At 40.6% G+C, this 19726-nt stretch overlaps 2 protein-coding genes across 2 annotated transcripts; one reads left to right on the forward strand and one right to left on the reverse strand.

Moving 5' to 3' along the window:
* Positions 1-9121: 9121 nt before the first annotated feature.
* Positions 9122-17258, forward strand: LOC120740591 (keratinocyte differentiation factor 1-like). Its single transcript, XM_040043050.1, has 2 exons — positions 9122-9129; positions 15942-17258. The coding sequence occupies exon 2, from the start codon at positions 15954-15956 to the stop codon at positions 16791-16793; it is 840 nt and encodes a 279-aa protein (XP_039898984.1). The 5' UTR covers positions 9122-9129; positions 15942-15953; the 3' UTR covers positions 16794-17258.
* Positions 14597-15246, reverse strand: LOC120740609 (histone H3-like). Its single transcript, XM_040043076.1, has one exon. It carries the CDS (start codon positions 15146-15148, stop codon positions 14612-14614), a length of 537 nt encoding a protein of 178 aa, XP_039899010.1. The 5' UTR covers positions 15149-15246; the 3' UTR covers positions 14597-14611.
* Positions 17259-19726: the final 2468 nt, after the last annotated feature.

Raw genomic sequence — 19726 nt, forward strand, 5'->3', positions numbered from 1 at the left:
CTGTACAAAGTGTGTCAGTCTTGTCAGCCCACTAGCCCAGACACCGACCAAACGGCTAGCCCCTGCCCCAGATGGCGAACAGAGAATGGGTGTGTGTGAAGACCCCACGCCTCACTCCTCCCGCTCACTTATTGTTTCGATGCATGCACTGATCAGTGGTCTTTGATCAGTGGGTTTTGGTCAGTGGTGTTGATCAATGGTCATGAGAATTTGCATAATTATGATTAAGGAACTGACCTTCCAGCCCATTGTTCCTTCAGTGGGCTGGTTTTAGTCATTATGCAAATGTACTGTTTATAATCAGAATCAGAATCAGAATCAGATTCTGCAAACACAAATATGGTGTTGTGGCGATCGGGAGCTTAAAGCTTTACAGTCACAGGGGAAACCCGACTACGCCAACCTGGGAGTTTCACACAGACAGTATCTATAGATACTATGTACTATGCAAATGAACAAGAAGGCACTAACTATAGTTAGTGCCTTCCTGTTCATTTACATAGTTTCTAAGGTTTGTAACACTTGAGCCAGAGTGATTGGGAGTAAAATAACGAATTTATTGACAGCTATTTAAAACAGACATCAGAAGATGCAATCATGTATTTGCACGTGTACTGTTAACTGATTCAGAGCCTGGATTACCAGTGGGCGAATGCATAAATAATCACGAACCACGGAATATCCCACCACCAGGGCACCCAGTCACCTCTACTTTAGGCCTTCAGAGTAAAAACACAACTTATTAATAGACCCGAAACGGGAAATCAAATACTCCTCTGTGGTTAATCCGACTCCACAAACATACCAGTAGTACGAACAGCCTTAATCAACCAAAAATAAATATAAATAAATAAATAAATGAATGAAAATAGCAGCTACTATTTATAGTCGGACCATACAATTTGATTGCCCACAACCGATGATTAGCAATGCAATGTTAAAATAAAATATTATTTCTGCTTCACGGATTTCACCCAGCTCAAAAGTCACATTTACACAGCACACAGCAGAGTCAAGTACACTTGATGTGTGGACTTTATAACAGTTTTTAAATTGTGTTGATAGGCACGTGAAACCAGAGTTATGATAAAAAAAAATATATGTAGCTGTCGCATTGGAATGTAATTATTATGTGATTGCAATGTTCAAAATTTGGTGTTTAATCTGGATTCATGTTGTGTTGTCGCCACCTACTGGTGGGCCTGAGTGTGGCGCTTTGTGGTGCGCATGCTTTGGGGTGAGGCTCAATTAAGCGCACGTGTCACTAGAGACTGAAGGCTCGAGCCAGAAAGAGAATGCTGGCCTGTGTAAAGGGTGGAAATATAGAAGATATGGACTACAATTGCTCATGAATGTTCAGTAGAAAGGCGCACACGGTATGTTGGTGCATTTACTTCGTGTGTATGTTTTATTTGAGTTGTAATTTTTGTTCTGCTGATGTAATATCCGTGTTTTTCATTGATCATTTCACCATAGTTTTTCACGGTGTTTGCTGGTGAAAAGAAGATTAAAATACTGGCTGAACATCAGTTGGAGCATGGCCCTTTATTCTACTTCGAACATGAAAAACCTTCAGGAGCAGTTATAATATATATATGCAATGTTTGTTTCTTTGTTTTCCTGAATACTGCCATTGATTGTATTCATATTTACTGCAGGAAGAAACGTTAAAAACTGCGTTTTATAAGGAAAGCTCTCTCTCCGCCTGCAAAACCAAAAATAACCCCACCCTTTCTTATTGTTGGAAAAATGTACTATGTCGACCAATCAAAAAAATGATATGGCAACATGGCATTTAGTTGTTTAGGAAGGGGGGAGGTTGTAGAAGTGACAGCGGTGTTTTGAGATATGAGAGATTTGCGACGTTTAGCGTGTTTGGAGTCTAAAGTTAGTGTGTTGTTTTGGAGTGGCACAAATAATTTGTGTGGCATCAAATTTGATGCAGAACACCGGATTGTTCTGTAAATAGTTTGAAATGTTTATTTAAAAAATGCCTTGGCTGCATTTTTTGATAAACAGCTGCAAAAAACGTTGTTGTTTGCAAAACTCAATAACTTTTTTGAAGAAGTAACTATGTAATTAATTGCCCAACATTGGTCATTATAAACTGTATTTGCAGACAGAGAGTTACAGGACTCTCAACCACACCACAGACTCATAATACAAGTCAAAGCTTTATTTAAAAAAAAAAAGAAAGTTGTGTTTTGAAAATTGGAGTTCAAGTTATTTTTACTTCCAATAGTGTTAACATACTACACAGGTCATGAACAATTTTTTTTTTAAATTTTCATTGTAAGTGGGCTAAAGCAGTTAATTAAAAGTAGTCTAACATAAATGTAAATGCTGTAATTTGATTATTTTAATAAACCATGTAACTTGGATGGATTCAATGCTGGCGTGACCACAGTCACACGTCTGCTGTTGCTCACAGTGGTCCACGGGACCGCTCAGGGAGTTTGTGTGTTCGCTCAGACACATGAAAAATTAGAGGGAACATGGTGGCAATACTAAAGGGCTCATAACAGGCCAAAGTGTTGGTATCATCTGTGTGCAGTTTACAACACCCCAAATGTGTACCCATGCACCCCACATTGAAAGTGTTGAAAAAATCTGAGCAGTCATTCATCAGGGACACGCGTGTGAATAATCGTGGTTCAAAACCATGTTTTTAATCCAAGTTGGGGCATGAAATTGTAAAAATGTTCAGGGGTATGAAGCTCAATAATGTAGTGCTGTTGTGTTTGTGTTCTTTATTCTAACTCGGTAGTTAGAAATAAATAAAGAATGTGTCATAGCTTGTCATAGGTACTGGCTGACACCTCATTTTGAATAATCCAGCTTTGCACCAAGTTCGTGAAGCACAAAATTATTTCAAAAACGAAAGCTAGGGATAGTATTTAATGCACTTTGACACCTTTGTATGTTTGAATTTGGCAGTGGGTGTTGTGAAGCCTGCCTTTTGCGACAGCACACTTACCCTTTTATTTCACTGCATCTAATCCACTGCAAACGCTGATGCTTCTCTTTGTCAGAATAACTGTTCAGGCCGAAGAGCAGAAAGAGTCAAACAAATTTCTCTTTGTGTGAGACGAACTAAAAAATGGGTTTTGCTGAGAAAGGATTTTGTTAAAGGTGCCAGCATGTGATTAAAAGCGTCACAGGAAGAAGAAAAACTCACAAAAACTCAGTAACTATTAGTGTTTTAAATGTGTGTGTTCACATGATATTGGTTTATGTTGCTGATTTTTCATTTTCGCTTTGGTTTGTAGTTTTGCAGTCAGCCATCAGTAAGGTGTGAGCTGACAGCAGCTTTCTGACACTGTGAGGAAGGTCGACACTGCCCTGACTGCTGCAACGGAAGAGGTTAAATAGAAATGTTGTTCTGCACTGAGTCACAGTTTAACTTGAACTGTTGATCAATGAAATGACTCTGGTTACAGTCGAGGGCCACCATCAGCCTGCAGGGCCGCACTTTGAGAGCTTAAATTGTTACACATGAAGCTTAAATGTATTGTGAATTTTTAGATATATTTTGAAATATTTTGTCACATGACTTGATGTTGGCATTTAAAAATGTGAAAAAATAAATAAATGCTGGTTTTAAAATTAGTTTAAAAATGGATACTTCAGCATTTTGTTTTTATTCTGATTTAAATACTTAGTTTGTGCTCTACAACACAATACAATAAAACTTTATTTATATAGCACATTTAAAAACCAGAGGTATGCCAAAGTGCTTCACAGAACCAATTAAGAGCAATAATAGATACAAATACAAATATACTGACAGGTGGGACGGGTACCTGATGTGAGGTATATAAGACTGCCTACAGCCTCTCTATACGTCCTCACATCTCTCACCTTTGATCACAGGGAGTTACTCTGGGTTTACAGTTCTGCATGTTAAACCTCATCAGTATCTTATTGACATATGTTTCTTGTGACATTGTTATACATCCCTCACATTGAGTGAAATCAATACCCAGAAAATGCTGAAGTCTGCCCAAGTCTTTCATTTTAAATCGGACTGAAAGCATTTCTTTCACATCCTTCATTACCTTTTCATTGCCAGCTGCAATTATCCACCCAGGTGATCACCTTGCCATGTTCTGCCTCCTTGGTATAAACATGGTAGTCTGCTGGGTTTTGCCTGAAACAGTTCTCAGTTAGGTAGGTTTAGTTCAGTCTTCATGTTTATTATCTTGTTCCCCAATCAGTCATGTCTTCTTTCACTCCTGTCTCTGTACTCCGTGTTCCCTTTGTTCAATGTCAAGTCCACATCTTTGTGTTATACTTCCTGTTTTACTTTGACGTTCCCTTGTCTCATGCCAGTGTTTCAAGTTTTGCTTCCCCTTGGTCCCGTCACGTTTCATTTCTCCCAGCTGTGCTCTCCTCCAGTGTCTCATTCCCTCATTATCCCTCAGTATATTTAAGCCCCATGTTTCCCTTGCTGTGTGTTAGGTTATATTATTTCCTAGTGTAGCTCCCATCCAGCAAATAAAGCTGTGGGGTTTTTTTGTTTACTCTTCACCTCTGTTAGGCTACGTTCACACTGCAGGTCTTAATGTTCAATTCCGATTTTTTCATCAAATCCGATTTCTTTGTCTGCTTGTTCACACTACAAATAAAATGTGACAGCAAACACACTCTAGTGTGAACCCTCAAAGCGGCCCACGTGCGCAAAAGAAGACGTCACACACAACACGCTCTGTTTAGACTCAGACCAAACAGTATTGTTTGACTGATGGCCCTTAATATAAAGACTTGTTTTGGACTTTACGTTTCCCAATTTTGCTTTAAGTTTTAAAGTTATTTTGTTATCTACATATGGCCTAATAATTATCCTTATTGCTGTTTTAGAGGAGCAGTGCTTCAAAGGATAGTTGCAGATTTCTGTCAGAATCTGCAGATTATACAGTACAAATAAAATGTTCATGTTTCTCCAACATTGTCTTCCCAACAGTTTCACTGACATCTACACGGGATGGCCAGGAAGCGTTCACGATGTCTTCTCGGGCTCTTCTCCGGCGCTGGTAATTGGCGTCTGTCTTGTGTCAGTGAAGTAGAAGACGGATTTAAGGTGACATGGCCATTCAAACAGCAGTCGCTTTCTAAAACATTAGATATGTATCGAATTCAGTAGCACATACGAAAGTGACCTGGGTCGGATTTGAAAATATTGGATTTGTGCTGTTCACACTGTCATACCATGATCGATATGGGTCGCATAGGGTCAAAAAAGTCGGATTTGATGCGCTTTCCCCTGCAGTGTGAACGTAGCCAAAGTCTGCATTTGGGTCCTCCAATGCCAGCACACAGCCTGTTCATGACAAATGCAGCACATAACAGCAGGGTGCAAGGTGCTAGCAGGCATCTACACGGTACGCCATAACCAAGTGGCCGGCATAGTATACAGAAAACATCTGTGCTGAGTGTGGCCTGGAAGTCAAACTGGGAGAGTTGAAGGTAGTTGAGAATGACCGAGCTAAGATCCTGTGGGACTTCTGAATGACAGCAACATCAGGAAGAAGGAACACGAAAAGCTGGAGAAATACCAAGGGCTCAGAGAAGATGTGGAGGGTGAAAATAACAGTGCTCCCAGTGGTAATCAGAGTGCTTTGTGCAGTGACTCCCAAGCTAGACGAGTGGCTCCAGCAGATCCCAGGATCAACATCTGAGATCTTTCTAGAAGAGCACAGCCCTAGGAACAGCTAAGATACTGCACAGGACCCTCAAGCTCCCAGGCCTCTGGTAGAGGACCTTAAACGATAGACCGCCCGCAGGGGCGAGAGGGGAATTTTTAATGACCTTGTGTGGGTGTGTCCTGTCAACTCTCCCACCTTGGTGAGCTTTGTCTGGTGGCTGCTTGCTCCTCCTCTGTGAAGTGTGTGTTTTGGTGATTTAGCCGTTTTCAGTTACTTTTCAGTTTAGTAAAACTAGAAGTGCTAGAAAACCTAAAAGTCAACCAAACACGGGGGCCAGTTTAGCTCAGTGGAAAACAGCGAATTGAGTTCGAGTCCAACCTGCGGCCCTTTGCTGCATGTCTTCCCCGTCTCCCTCTTCCTCTGCACTTTACTCTTCATTTTCACTATTACTATCCAATAAAAGGCAAGGTGCCTTGTTTCTTTGAGGATTTCTCCAAAATGTGATGATCAGAGTTATGGATGGTCTGGTATGATAAGTGGTTTTGTTTGGAGTTGTGCAGAACTTGTCTGTGTCACCATTTCAGAGAATATGATCAAGAGATGACAATAGCCAAATTGTCCAGCAGGTGCCACTGTGGAGATGGTTTCAGATTGTTTTGAATCGTCAATACAAGCACAAACACTTCAAATCTTTCATGAAGCCTTGCTTTGCTCATCATAGTGACACCTTCACTGGAGATCTCTATCTCATCATTGCCATAGTTATGTCACAGTGTAGCTGGAAGCTGAGCCAAAATCCAGATTAAAGGGCAAACTTCATAAATCGCAAAACTGACCTTTATCTTCTGAAGCAGAAAATCCACATTTATTCCCAACTAAGGGTTTAAATGCACAAAGGGCCAAAATAAGACAGAAATAAAACAGGAAACAAACACTGAGACAGAGACTAAGATGCACAAACTTGACAGGGACAAAAAAGAAAACAAACATGAAGCTGAAACCAGCTAAACACATGTGACACAGGGTTCATAAGAACAACAGGCAAATTTTTACTCAAACACAAAGTCCCCAGAGAGATTCATGCTTCACTACCACAAACCTATCATCCAGGGGAAGGACAAAGAGCCCAAAACAGTAAGTAGTTTATCTGTAATTCTGTTTTTATAAATTCCTTCACCTTCTTTTACTTTGTGTTTGTAAGTGTGGCTTTAAAAAGACAATACGAGATCTAGTAAGGCTATAATTAGGTAACATGTTCTTATTCTTATGAGTTAGGCCTGATACAGTTTGTTTGCACCATCTACTTTCAAAAAGTTTAAAAAGAAGAAAGATCAGAAACTAACAGAGATCAGTGGAATTATTTCCTGTCCTCAATCGAATCCACTGACCTTAAGTGTTACTCTAATTTAAAAGCTTTGTGAGCTCCTGATGTCATTTCAGTGTTAGAATTCATAGACACTGTTGTGTCTGACACTTTACTATCAGGTTGAAGAAACCTTTTGTATTTCCCATCAGTTTCAGTGCAGTGTTTTCACACGTAAAGAACAACATGGGGAAATTCTGTAATTCTTCACCAGCGTGTCTGATCAGATTAGTGGAATAAAGAAATATTTATGGCTTTTTAACTTATTGCAATTATTTTCTGTTAGAAAAAATTAAAACATTTAATTGTAAACTGATTTGGTTACTACAAATTTGTGTATGAACATATAAACTCTGTCGTTTCTTGCATGGTGAACTTCACAGTCACCATCATTATGTGATGTGTTGGTTTAGTGTGTGACCAGCTCAGTTAGAAGAGACTCCCCAATCAGGGCAGCAAACAATACAAACAAACAACAAATCTGCAGAAGCAAAGTTAGTCACCAGAACTATTCTGTTAGCAGACATTTATCACCGATGGCTGGTCTTTGACTCTGACCACACTGCAAGGTGTCACCCCTTATTCAACAGAGCATGTCTGTATCAGAGTGTGCAGATCCTCTCTGGAAACCCTAACTGTAAAGCAGGTCTCAGTTTATTTTTCATAGTAAAAGGAAACCTCAACATCTGTCAGCCTACGAGACCCTCCACAGATTTTAAAAGTAGTATGGTTTTTATGTCCATTTCACTGCCCTTTTTTACAGTGAAATGGACATAAAAACCATGTAAAACCCCTACAGAAATGTATAGTAAACCCCAAAACACAACTTTCCTGTTTCGATCACAGTGAATTATTGTAAACCTTTAAACAGAATGTCCCTGTTATATTTACAACATGAATGTGTGATTATAATCAAATTTATTGGTTAAAACTACAAATACTGTGAATAAAAACAGAGCAGAACAGAGACATAGGAACTACTGTTGATTGGTTTTGTTATTTACGTCTAAACATTGGGGCCTTATGAGTTGAAAGTTCCAAAAAAATTGCTGAGATGTTTTTCAAAGGATACAAGCAAACAAGTGTTTGTATATTTACAATAGAACACAAGGTAATTAATATTTACAGTAAATTCACAGTATTTCATGCTAAGTGCTCAGGCACATGTAGTCCACTGGAGTGGACAAGTTTATAACTTTATAAAAAAACATATTTTTGGAAAAAAAAGAGTTGAACATTTTTTTTCATGTCCTGAGAAGAATAAAAGCACTTAAGAAAAAAATCTTGACCAAGGCTTTCATAATTCATGCATCAGAGGGTTAAAACACTAATAGTTACTGAGTTTTTGTGAGTTTTTTTCTTCCTGTGACGCTTTTAATCACATGCTGGCACCTTTAACAAAATCCTTTCTCAGCAAAACCTATTTTTTTAGTTCGTCTCACACAAAGAGAAATTTGTTTGACTCTTTCTGCTCTTTGGCCTGAACAGTTATTCTGACAAAGAGAAGCATCAGCGTTTGCAGTGGATTAGATGCAGTGAAATAAAAGGGTAAGTGTGCTGTCGCAAAAGGCAGGCTTCACAACACCCACTGCCAAATTCAAACATACAAAGGTGTCAAAGTGCATTAAATACTATCCCTAGCTTTCGTTTTTGAAATAATTTTGTGCTTCACGAACTTGGTGCAAAGCTGGATTATTCAAAATGAGGTGTCAGCCAGTACCTATGACAAGCTATGACACATTCTTTATTTATTTCTAACTACCGAGTTAGAATAAAGAACACAAACACAACAGCACTACATTATTGAGCTTCATACCCCTGAACATTTTTACAATTTCATGCCCCAACTTGGATTAAAAACATGGTTTTGAACCACGATTATTCACACACGTGTCCCTGATGAATGACTGCTCAGATTTTTTCAACACTTTCAATGTGGGGTGCATGGGTACACATTTGGGGTGTTGTAAACTGCACACAGATGATACCAACACTTTGGCCTGTTATGAGCCCTTTAGTATTGCCACCATGTTCCCTCTAATTTTTCATGTGTCTGAGCGAACACACAAACTCCCTGAGCGGTCCCGTGGACCACTGTGAGCAACAGCAGACGTGTGCACTGTGGTCACGCCAGCATTGAATCCATCCAAGTTACATGGTTTATTAAAATAATCAAATTACAGCATTTACATTTATGTTAGACTACTTTTAATTAACTGCTTTAGCCCACTTACAATGAAAATTAAAAAAAAAAAAATTGTTCATGACCTGTGTAGTATGTTAACACTATTGGAAGTAAAAATAACTTGAACTCCAATTTTCAAAACACAACTTTCTTTTTTTTTTTTTTTTTTTTATAAAGCTCTGACTTGTATTATGAGTCTGTGGTGTGGTTGAGAGTCCTGTAACTCTGTCTGCAAATACAGTTTATAATGACCAATGTTGGGCAATTAATTACATAGTTACTTCTTCAAAAAGTTATTGAGTTTTGCAAACAACAACGTTTTTTGCAGCTGTTTATCAAAAAATGCAGCCAAGGCATTTTTTAAATAAACATTTCAAACTATTTACAGAACAAATTTGATGCCACACAAATTATTTGTGCCACTCCAAAACAACACACTAACTTTAGACTCCAAACACGCTAAACGTCGCAAATCTCTCATATCTCAAAACACCGCTGTCACTTCTAAAACCTCCCCCCTTCCGAAACAACTAAATGCCATGTTGCCATATCATTTTTTTGATTGGTCGACATAGTACATTTTTCCAACAATAAGAAAGGGTGGGGTTATTTTTGGTTTTGGTTTTGCAGGCGGAGAGAGAGCTTTCCTTATAAAACGCAGTTTTTACCGTTTCTTCATATAAATACAATCAATGTCAGTATTCAGGAAAACAAAGAAACAAACATTGCATATATATATATATTTTTTTTTTTTATCATAACTCTGGTTTCACGTGCCTATCAACACAATTTAAAAACTGTTATAAAGTCCACACATCAAGTGTACTTGACTCTGCTGTGTGCTGTGTAAATGTGACTTTTGAGCTGGGTGAAATCCGTGAAGCAGAAATAATATTTTATTTTAACATTGCATTGCTAATCATCGGTTGTGGCCAATCAAATTGTATGGTCCGACTATAAATAGTAGCTGCTATTTTGATTCATTTATTTATTTATATTTATTTTTGGTTGATTAAGGCTGTTCGTACTACTGGTATGTTTGTGGAGTCGGATTAACCACAGAGGACGTATTTGATTTCCCGTTTCGGGTCTATTAATAAGTTGTGTTTTTACTCTGAAGGCCTAAAGTAGAGGTGACTGGGTGCCCTGGTGGTGGGATATTCCGTGGTTCGTGATTATTTATGCATTCGCCCACTGGTAATCCAGGCTCTGAATCAGTTAACAATACACGTGCAAATACATGATTGCATCTTCTGATGTCTGTTTTAAATAGCTGTCAATAAATTCGTTATTTTACTCCCAATCACGGCTCTGGCTCAAGTGTTACAAACCTTAGAAACTATGTAAATGAACAGGAAGGCACTAACTATAGTTATATAGTTCATTTGCATAGTACATAGTATCTATAGATACTGTCTGTGTGAAACTCCCAGGTTGGCGTAGTCGGGTTTCCCCTGTGACTGTAAAGCTTTAAGCTCCCGATCGCCACAACACCATATTTGTGTTTGCAGAATCTGATGGATTCTGGTCAGCTGTACATAGATAAACCTGACAATATACAGTAAACCCGAGTCTTAAAAAAACGGAATTAACTGAATTTGAATAAATAATAAACAAATTTATTCACCTGTGTTTGAGCCTCAGGCATGGCACCATGCCCCTCCCATGTTTTAAATGTACGTTAGAATAGCATGCATCGTCTTGATGCATTCTCAATCATCCAGGAAAGTAAATCTCCAAAAGTTGATTCTGTTCATCTGGACGTAGCGTTTTGTGGGAGAAACGTTTCGTCACTCATCCAAGTGACTTTATCAGTCTCAGCTAACTGCAGGTTTCCAATCTTTTAAACAGTACATTTGCATAATGACTGAAACCAGCCCACTGAAGGAACAATGGGCTGGGAGGTCAGTTCCTTAATCATAATTATGCAAATTCTCATGACCATTGATCAACACCACTGACCAAAACCCACTGATCAAAGACCACTGATCAGTGCATGCATCAACACAATAAGTGAGCGGGAGGAGTGAGGCGTGGGGTCTTCACACACCCCCATTCTCTGTTCGCCATCTGGGGCAGGGGCTAGCCGTTTGGTCGGTGTCTGGGCTAGTGGGCTGACAAGACTGACACACTTTGTACAGTTACATCATAGTCACTGGTTACAACACATAGTGCCCCTCCCCTGCGACCCACACACACACAGCAGCACTAACGAGGTAAAGTCCCTTCGCATGGTGGTAAAACAGGAAACGTAAAATACGAGCTTTATCGGTTTGTTTGTTCTGTCTCCAAACAGAAACCGTGAAAAGCAACAAAGCAGCATTATTAAACATGAAACCTATGACAGAAATATAGGCTACTCATGTGACTCCTCAAACAACTTACACGTTTCTAAGACAAACCAAGACTATTATTATTAGTAGTAGTATTAGTATTATTGTATTGTATATTATTTGTTGCTAGTTTCGTTTCGTTTTTGAATGGTCTGGCATAAGCATTTCACTGCATGTTGCACTTTGTATGATTGTCTATGTGACAAATACAAATTGAATAAAATTTTAACTTTTAGATTTGATCTAAAATGGACCAGGAGAACAAGTTGATTTGAAGAATGTGTTCATTAGTTTGTTCTGTTGCGGTGCATCATAAAGGTGAGCTGTAAATGTAGCACATAAAACACTTTTCAAAAAATAAAGAATTATTTAAAATATTGTCAAACTCTGTTGCAGATTGTTCAGTTAATATATTTAAAACAGATGACGTTCATCACGCTGTACAGATCGTGTTTGATTGTGTGTGTTGGGCATTTTGCACACTTTTGTCACAAATATAAACATTTTTTAAGGAAACAACGACGAAAAGTTTTCATGAGACGGTTGTTTTACTTGCAAAAGATAACAGTGCATATTTGCATGTACACATATGGATGTCTTAGAATTTTTCTACAATGTTTTCATCTTATCTATATTGTTTTTATTATATTATCCCTCTGTCCAGCACTTTGAACGACACTTTTAACTGTGCTATAAAGATGACTTGACTTGACAATAGAGAAACGAGGAAGCGGTGTCCTTTGCCTCATTCTATTCTCATCCATAACCCGCGTATTTTTGTTCTTTTGGTTTCTTCCGCGTTTGGAGCCATGCGCAACTTGACGTGCAGTCTGAGCTCTGGAGAAGCAGGAATGTGGATTCTACCGCAGATATCCGGTTAAAACCTTTGGGAGAGAGATCAAAGTTTTGTTTCTGTATTTGATACCGCGTTGGTTCTGCGGAAAGAAAGACACGATAGTAAGTACATTTGTGCAGAGGTTTGTTGCATCATTCAGTGTTATGCGATCTCCTTATTTTCCCCGCACTCATCTTCAGATCAGAAATAGGTCCGACATGTTTGTTCACATTTTTTAGTTTTGGTCCGGGCTGCTGCATAAAAACAGAAACACATCGACAACATTCCGCCGAATTAATTCCATATTAGACTTCAAACGCACTAAATAATTTCTGAAGCAGAATCGGCTGGAATACGAAAACATCTACACAACTAAATAAATAGTGGTTTGCATTACTCGATTTGCACTAATTTGCATTAGCAGTAACAATAAGTGAGCGGGAGGAGTGAGGCGTGGGGTCTTCACACCCCCCCGTTCTCTGTTCGCCATCTGGGGCAGGGGTTTGGTCGGTGTCTGGGCTAGTGGGCTGACAAGACTGACACACTTTGTACAGTTACATCATAGTCATTGGTTACAACACATAGCAAGGGCGTAGATTTGGTTTTGGCATTGGTGGGGACGGATGATTCAACCACTGAACCCTGCCCTGTTCCTTTTTTCCTTTTTGTCGCTTCTTGAGAAAAAAAAAAAAAAGGAGAAATATACTTGCCTACATATGCTATTCTTCATGCTTTTAAATCATTTAAAATTACAGTTCATAGTTTTATATGTGAATTATATAATGTTAAATTACTATTAAACAAATGACAGACTAAGTATTTTAGGCTTTAGTTTACTTCAGCCATATTCCATATCAATCAGGTATCATACAAACATAAAAATAGCTTCAAATACAGTCATGACAATAAAAGAATATGACTTTAAGGACTTAACAACATTAGTTCAGTTATAGTGCACCAACATCTCTAACACATTAGCACTAAGGGAACACTGAATAACCTGGTGGTTTTTGTCCATAAAACCACTTAGCTACGATTACCACAAAAGATCTCTCGGCAAAACGATGCAACATTTTAGGCACAATATTGTCCCGATCAATTCAGTGAGCTGGGATGTTTTATTCTCAACATGAACTACTGTTACAGCAAAAGACATGGACTACTGGTGTCCCACACAACAACTCAATGTCCATGTGAAGGAGCCAAACACATGCCTGCTCCTCTTGTTAACTGAGATAAACTGCTGGCATATTTGTTTTACATCTATACTGTCCAGTCTCTTCTGGTGGACATGGCATACATCAGGATTGTTTAATCTCATTTGAGTCATTGTTGACCTTAGCCATCTTTTTAGTCTTGTGAGAGCACTGAAGCTTCTTTCAGCCTCAGTACATGCGTTTTATCCTCAGATTAAAATTACTGTGTGCTTGATGTGCCTCACCTTTGGCCCTGGCTCTTCCCCTCTGACTGCACTAGGACATATTGCTACCTGATAAAATAACACATGGATTCGTGCCATATAAAAAGTGAGACATGTCAATTCAGATTCTTTGTCAAATATACACTAATGAAACAATTTACATCAGCAGCCTAACAATTGTCATGATAATAAATACTAGTTAATCTATAGCACCAAATCATCAGTCAGTCACCTGTGACCTCGCCTCTTCACCTCTGTCCGAGCTACAACATGGCAGAGCTGCCTCTGTCACCTGATGAATAACAGTGAGCCATTCCACATACATGCAGTCACACATGTGCTTCAAATACAGTCATGAACCACCAAGTCATCATCCAACTTCACCTGTGATTCTTGTATCACCATTACTCCACCACTACACCATTATTAAAACAATTTGTGCAAAGTGCACTCCAAGGTGGAATATTTGCAAAATCATGACTACCTCATATTTTGTCTCAAAAATTAACCCTATGAATATGTCAGTACCATTAGGATGAAATTATTGCGGCACCAACATTTTAACGTTAGACACATACTTTTAACAGCCTCTGTAAACTAATATCCTGGCCTGCTCGAGGCTGCCGTTTTCTCTGACAGTTTCAATCAAAATTGGAAATGCTACTGTGGGAGACTGAGAGAACTAATAGTGCTGCCTGTTGTGCAGTTAGTTTCCAAAACACGTTATTCATGGTTACATACAATTTCAGACTGATGTGGGCCAAAGCCTAGCATAGCCTGTAACGTTATTATGAAGGACACATTTTATGAGTGAACTTGAGTTCAAGTGACTAACAGGTTTCTTTGAAAAATACTTTATTAAATATAAATTTCGTAACTGAAGTCAGTGAATTCCATGTTGATGCCAACTGTAATTTCAGGAATAGAAACAGCATGAAGATTGAAATGTGAGCATAAGATTCAATTTTAAAGACACTACTAACAATAAGAATAAAGGAGCGAGCTCTTTGTGTGTGTGAGTGAGGTGGCTCTGAAAAGAGCCGTTGTTGGTAGGAGAGCGTGCAGCTTAAGCTCTCTCTCCGCGGATGCAGCGAGCCAGCTGGATGTCTCTGGAAGCGCAGGTCGGTCTTGAAGTCCTGAGCGATCTCGCGCACCAGGCGCTGGAAGGGCAGCTTGCGGATCAGCAGCTCGGTGGATTTCTGGTAACGGCGGATCTCTCGCAGAGCCACGGTACCGGGCCTATAACGGTGGGGCTTCTTGACGCCTCCGGTGGCCGGGGCGCTCTTACGGACGGCCTTGGTGGCCAGCTGTTTCCTGGGGGCTTTACCGCCAGTAGACTTGCGAGCAGTCTGCTTGGTTCGTGCCATTCTTTCTCACTTTTTTTTCTCTGTGACAAGAGCAGAAAATGTAGCGAACAGAGGAGACTCGCTGCTCTTAAAGTGTGTGACTGGCTGTGACGCGGTGCCGCTCCGGCTCGTGATTGGTGACGGGCTCCACGTGGAGCATCGCCCCGCCTCGGTGTGTGCTGCTCATTGGAGAAAAGTGCATTGAATTTGCGCGCTGCCGCAAGCCTCTCTGCGATTGGTGCGTGACGAATCCGCCTGCGCTCTGCGGAAATATAAGCGAGGCTTTGAGCTGATCGGGCCACATTTTCTCTTAGCCTCGATACTACGAAGAAAAGAACCTAGCCAAACATTGGGAGACTCTCAGCAACGCAAGACTGTAAACTTCTTTTCACTGAAAGACAAACGACGCTGATGAGCTGAGCTGTGTTTTTCCCCTCGGACTGCCGGACTCTGTTTTGGGTTTGCAAACTTTGCTGAAGTACACAAACCTAAAAATCTGTAGGCGGTTTTGTTTTCTCCGTTTGGAGCTTTTTGAGCCATGCCTGGCCACAGCACAAGGGCACCATGCCACAAGTACCCCAACTCTTGCTCTAGGGCGGACAACCATCGAACCAACCGGACTATATCCAGGGACAGCACAACCAGCCAAGACTCCTACAAGGATCCTCATGGGGAGCAACTACGTGACCACTCCCGCTATTCAGAGGGCAGGTATGGTCAAGGAAGAAGCCACCCTCGAAACGGCACAGGAAGGGGTTCAGAGACAATAGGATTTATTCCGGGGTCGGCAGACAGCGTGCCGAGCAGCAGGCAGTCCTGTGCCTCCATGGGCTGGAGTAGCTGTAAGGCTCTTATCTGTTCTGTTCTCACCTGTGGATTTTATGGCACCCGGGAGCCCTGCCTCCCCGTTAACGAGAGCTCCACAGACCATACCCCCAAAACTGTCGGTGACCCTCGACCTCCTAACGGCATAGCTGTGAAAACCCCTGGCATGTCTTTGGAGCCCAATAATAAGCAGCCCAAGACCCCCAGGTTGCCCCTGAATGACAGTTTCCGTTACCCAGATGTGCACATAGCAGGTCAGAAGGTAAAGTACCCAGTTGCTGACCCCAAACAGGGTCGCGCATCAGGTAAAGGGGATAACCAGCGGCCGGTCAGCAACACCAGCCTTATATCCTACGAGGACTACGACTTGGATGAGCAGAGCGACAAAGACATTGACTCTCTGATCACCAAGAAGCTGCTGGAGCTTTACGCCCTGCATCAGATTGACCAGCTGGCCAAGTGCACCTCTGATTCCTCCTTCTCCCGCAAGACCAACGAGATCAGCGAGCTCATCTACAGCATCGCTCAGGACTACAACCTGGAGGAGCAAGAGGCCGAGTGCAAGCTGGTGTACGGGGTCATCCGCATCAGCACGCGGAAGGGCAAAAGGAACAAGGGCTACCTGTCGACCGGGCAGCATCATAACAGCAGGAGGGATGGGACCTTCATGAGCAGTGATTTTCCAGAGGTGAAAGTGTCGGAGCAGACGCCATTAGACGAGCTGGCGAGAAAGATGAGAAATTACAGCGGGCGAACATATTCCTCCAGCACTACTACGGCCTACTCAGCGTACCACCACGACACTGAAACCTACTCCTCAGGCGCTCCTCTGATTCTCTAAAAGTCAAACAAAAACAATGAGATGTAGCCAGTTACATGGGCTATTTCATCCTCCCGCTGTTACCAAGTTGAGCACCTTTTACCCCGAGTGGTTGTACTTCTGCCTTTAAGTGGTCCAGCTACTACCTGCTGTTTTCAAGCAAAAGGCCCACTGAGGAGACTCTCCCCCCCTATTGGGGGGAGTCACCGTCGCTCAGGGTGGTGTGCTGCCCAACATCCAGGCTGTGCTGCTGCCCAAGAAGACCAAGAAGCCAGCGAAGGCCAAGTAAACGCAAAGCGCTCTGCTTCACCAAAAACAAAGGCTCTTTTAAGAGCCAAACACTTCCCTCTAAGCAAAGATTCTTCTTGCTGTTACTGTGTCTGTAACATTTTGTGTACTGTGAAATGTAGCTTATGCAATGTGATTTATTTTGAAATGTACGTTCATTCATGTCGTCTTACATAGTCAGGGACTGAAATCCACCTTCAAAATATACTATCATGAGTGCTTAAGCAGTGTGTTTGTTTTATTCAAAAGACAAGAATAGACGGTCTTAATATAAAGTCAAAATAAAACTAAAGCAAAAAGCTCTGTCTCTCCTGAGTGGTTAAGGCTTGTGCCTTGTTCAACCTCATTGCTCATCTTACTAATTTAGAATAAATAGGATGTCACCAATTATTAGCTTCATAACTACAACTGTAGACACTCATCATGGTTCACTCGCTTGATAATTAAAGCAGTTTCTACACTCATGGAAACAGACAACACGTGGTACATGCTAGATGGTAGCCTAATCATAGAGACATCGGATGGTGAGAATAAAAGCGATAGCGACGACGAAGAAATCGACAGCGAGCAGACACCTGATGACGACGGAGATAGCGAGGACCATGGATCCTTTCCTCTCTCAGAGGCGGCATCTCTGGCTCTTGCTTCGTTGCCCGGGGAAACGAGAGTAAAACGTAAGACCTTCTTTAGTGGAAGCCATCCGGCCCTCGACGAGCTCGTCAACGAGGATACGAGAGGAAGCAGGAAAAGGAGCGTTTCTGCTTCTAGCTCTGGAAGAGATAAGCGGAAGGATAATAGACCAAGTCCTCCGTGAGTAATATTTCTGAGATGGTCTCTCCTTTAGTCAACCTATGAGTAACATCAAAATAATAACATTTAATGTCAAAGGTCTCCAATCAGATAAGAGCAGGAAAAGGAAGGTTGATTTCTTAAAAAGTCTTGATTATGATATTTTGTGCCTTCAAGAGATGAGATTAAAGACGCACGTAGATGTATGTGAATTAAATAAAATGTGGAACACTGCCCATTCAATAATATCGATAGGGGAAGACAGCTCTGACGGAGTGGGTATTTTCTTCAAAAAAGATGCGGTGAATATAATCAAAAGAAGAGACATAATACCGGGACGAGTCCTCCTTGTTGATTGCTGTTATTACGGGCAAAGGTTGCGTATTATTAATGTTTATAATGCACCCGAACGAACCAAAAAGATACAATTATTGAAAAAAACTGAAGTATTTATTAGAGATTGGTTTTAATATAATTCTATGTGGAGATTTTAACATTGTTACGGAAGCAACTGATAGAATATCCAAGGTTGAATTTAGAGAACTGCGAGAAAGCAAATTGTTGGTTAAGGTTTGTAAGGAAGCAGCACTTCGTGAGTTATACAGGCACTTGCATCCACATACCGTCCATTACACTAGATTCGATTCGTTAACTAAAACAAGGATTGATAGATTCTACATATCACATAATGTTCAAGGTCTGAAATATGACACTCTTTTAACAGACTTTTCTGATCATATGGTGGTTATGGCAACAGTGTCGTGTTGTCCCCATGAATTTTTGAACTACTGGAAATTGAATACATCCTTGTTAGCAGACGAGTTGCTTGTGTCCGAAGTTAAATCTGAAATTAGGAAAATATTACATCTTAAGATTTTTACTACCTCTTTCTCGGAACTTTGGGAGCTCCTTAAACGACGTATGTGTCAATTTTTTAAATTTAAAGCGAGAGAATTAAATCATGCAAAGAATGTAAAATATAACGAAGATGTGAGTAGATATATATATATAAGAAATAAGAAGGAGAAGGAAGAGGAGGAGGAAAATCAAATGATGTCTCTTAAAGAGGACATTGATCGATCAGTAACAACAGGTTTAAAAGAAACTTCCAGGGGTCCCAAATCTACAGAGGAGGACTCGCAGGGACCACTGGATCCAAACACCAACAACTCTGTTTTCTTTTCATTAAAATTTAAAAAGTTTAGAGCCAACCAAGCTTTAATGTCATCTAGGCATGTTGTGAGAAGTTTTATGGAGATGCCACCCTTCTGCTTCAGGGGCAAATAAATTTGGATGCCATTATCATCTAGAAAATCTTTCAGTTGACTAAAAACAATTTTCTCTAAAACCTTGGAAAGTAAAGGGAGCTTGGAAGTAGGCCTATAATTCGCTAAAACTGTGTGATCATGGCCAGGTTTCTTAAGCAGTGGCTGCACTAGTGCATGTTTGAAACTTGCAGGAACCACACCAGAAGACAGACTGCTGCACCTTCTCTCTGTATTTAGACTCATTGTTGTTGGTGATGAGACCCACCACTGTTGTGTCATCTGCAAACTTGATCATGTGATTTGAGCTGTACTGTGCAGTACAGTCATGTGTTAGCAAGGTGAACAGCAGTGGACTAAGCACACAGCCCTGTGCTGATCCTGTACTCAGTCTGTGTTATTTCCTATGGAGACAGACTGGGACCTGTCAGTTAGGAAGTCTAAGATCCAGTTGCAGAGTGTGATGTTTATTCCCAGTAGGTCCAACTTCTTTACCAGCCTCTGGGGAATGACAGTGTTGAATGCTGAGCTGAAGTCATTAAACAGCTATCTGACATAAGTGTCCTTTTTGTTGAGATGGGAGAGAGAAAGGTGAACAGCAGACGAGATGGC

The sequence above is a fragment of the Simochromis diagramma genome, unplaced genomic scaffold (assembly GCF_900408965.1).
Source record: "Simochromis diagramma unplaced genomic scaffold, fSimDia1.1 OVJJ01000433.1, whole genome shotgun sequence".
In the NCBI taxonomy this organism is placed as follows: Eukaryota; Metazoa; Chordata; class Actinopteri; order Cichliformes; family Cichlidae; genus Simochromis; species Simochromis diagramma.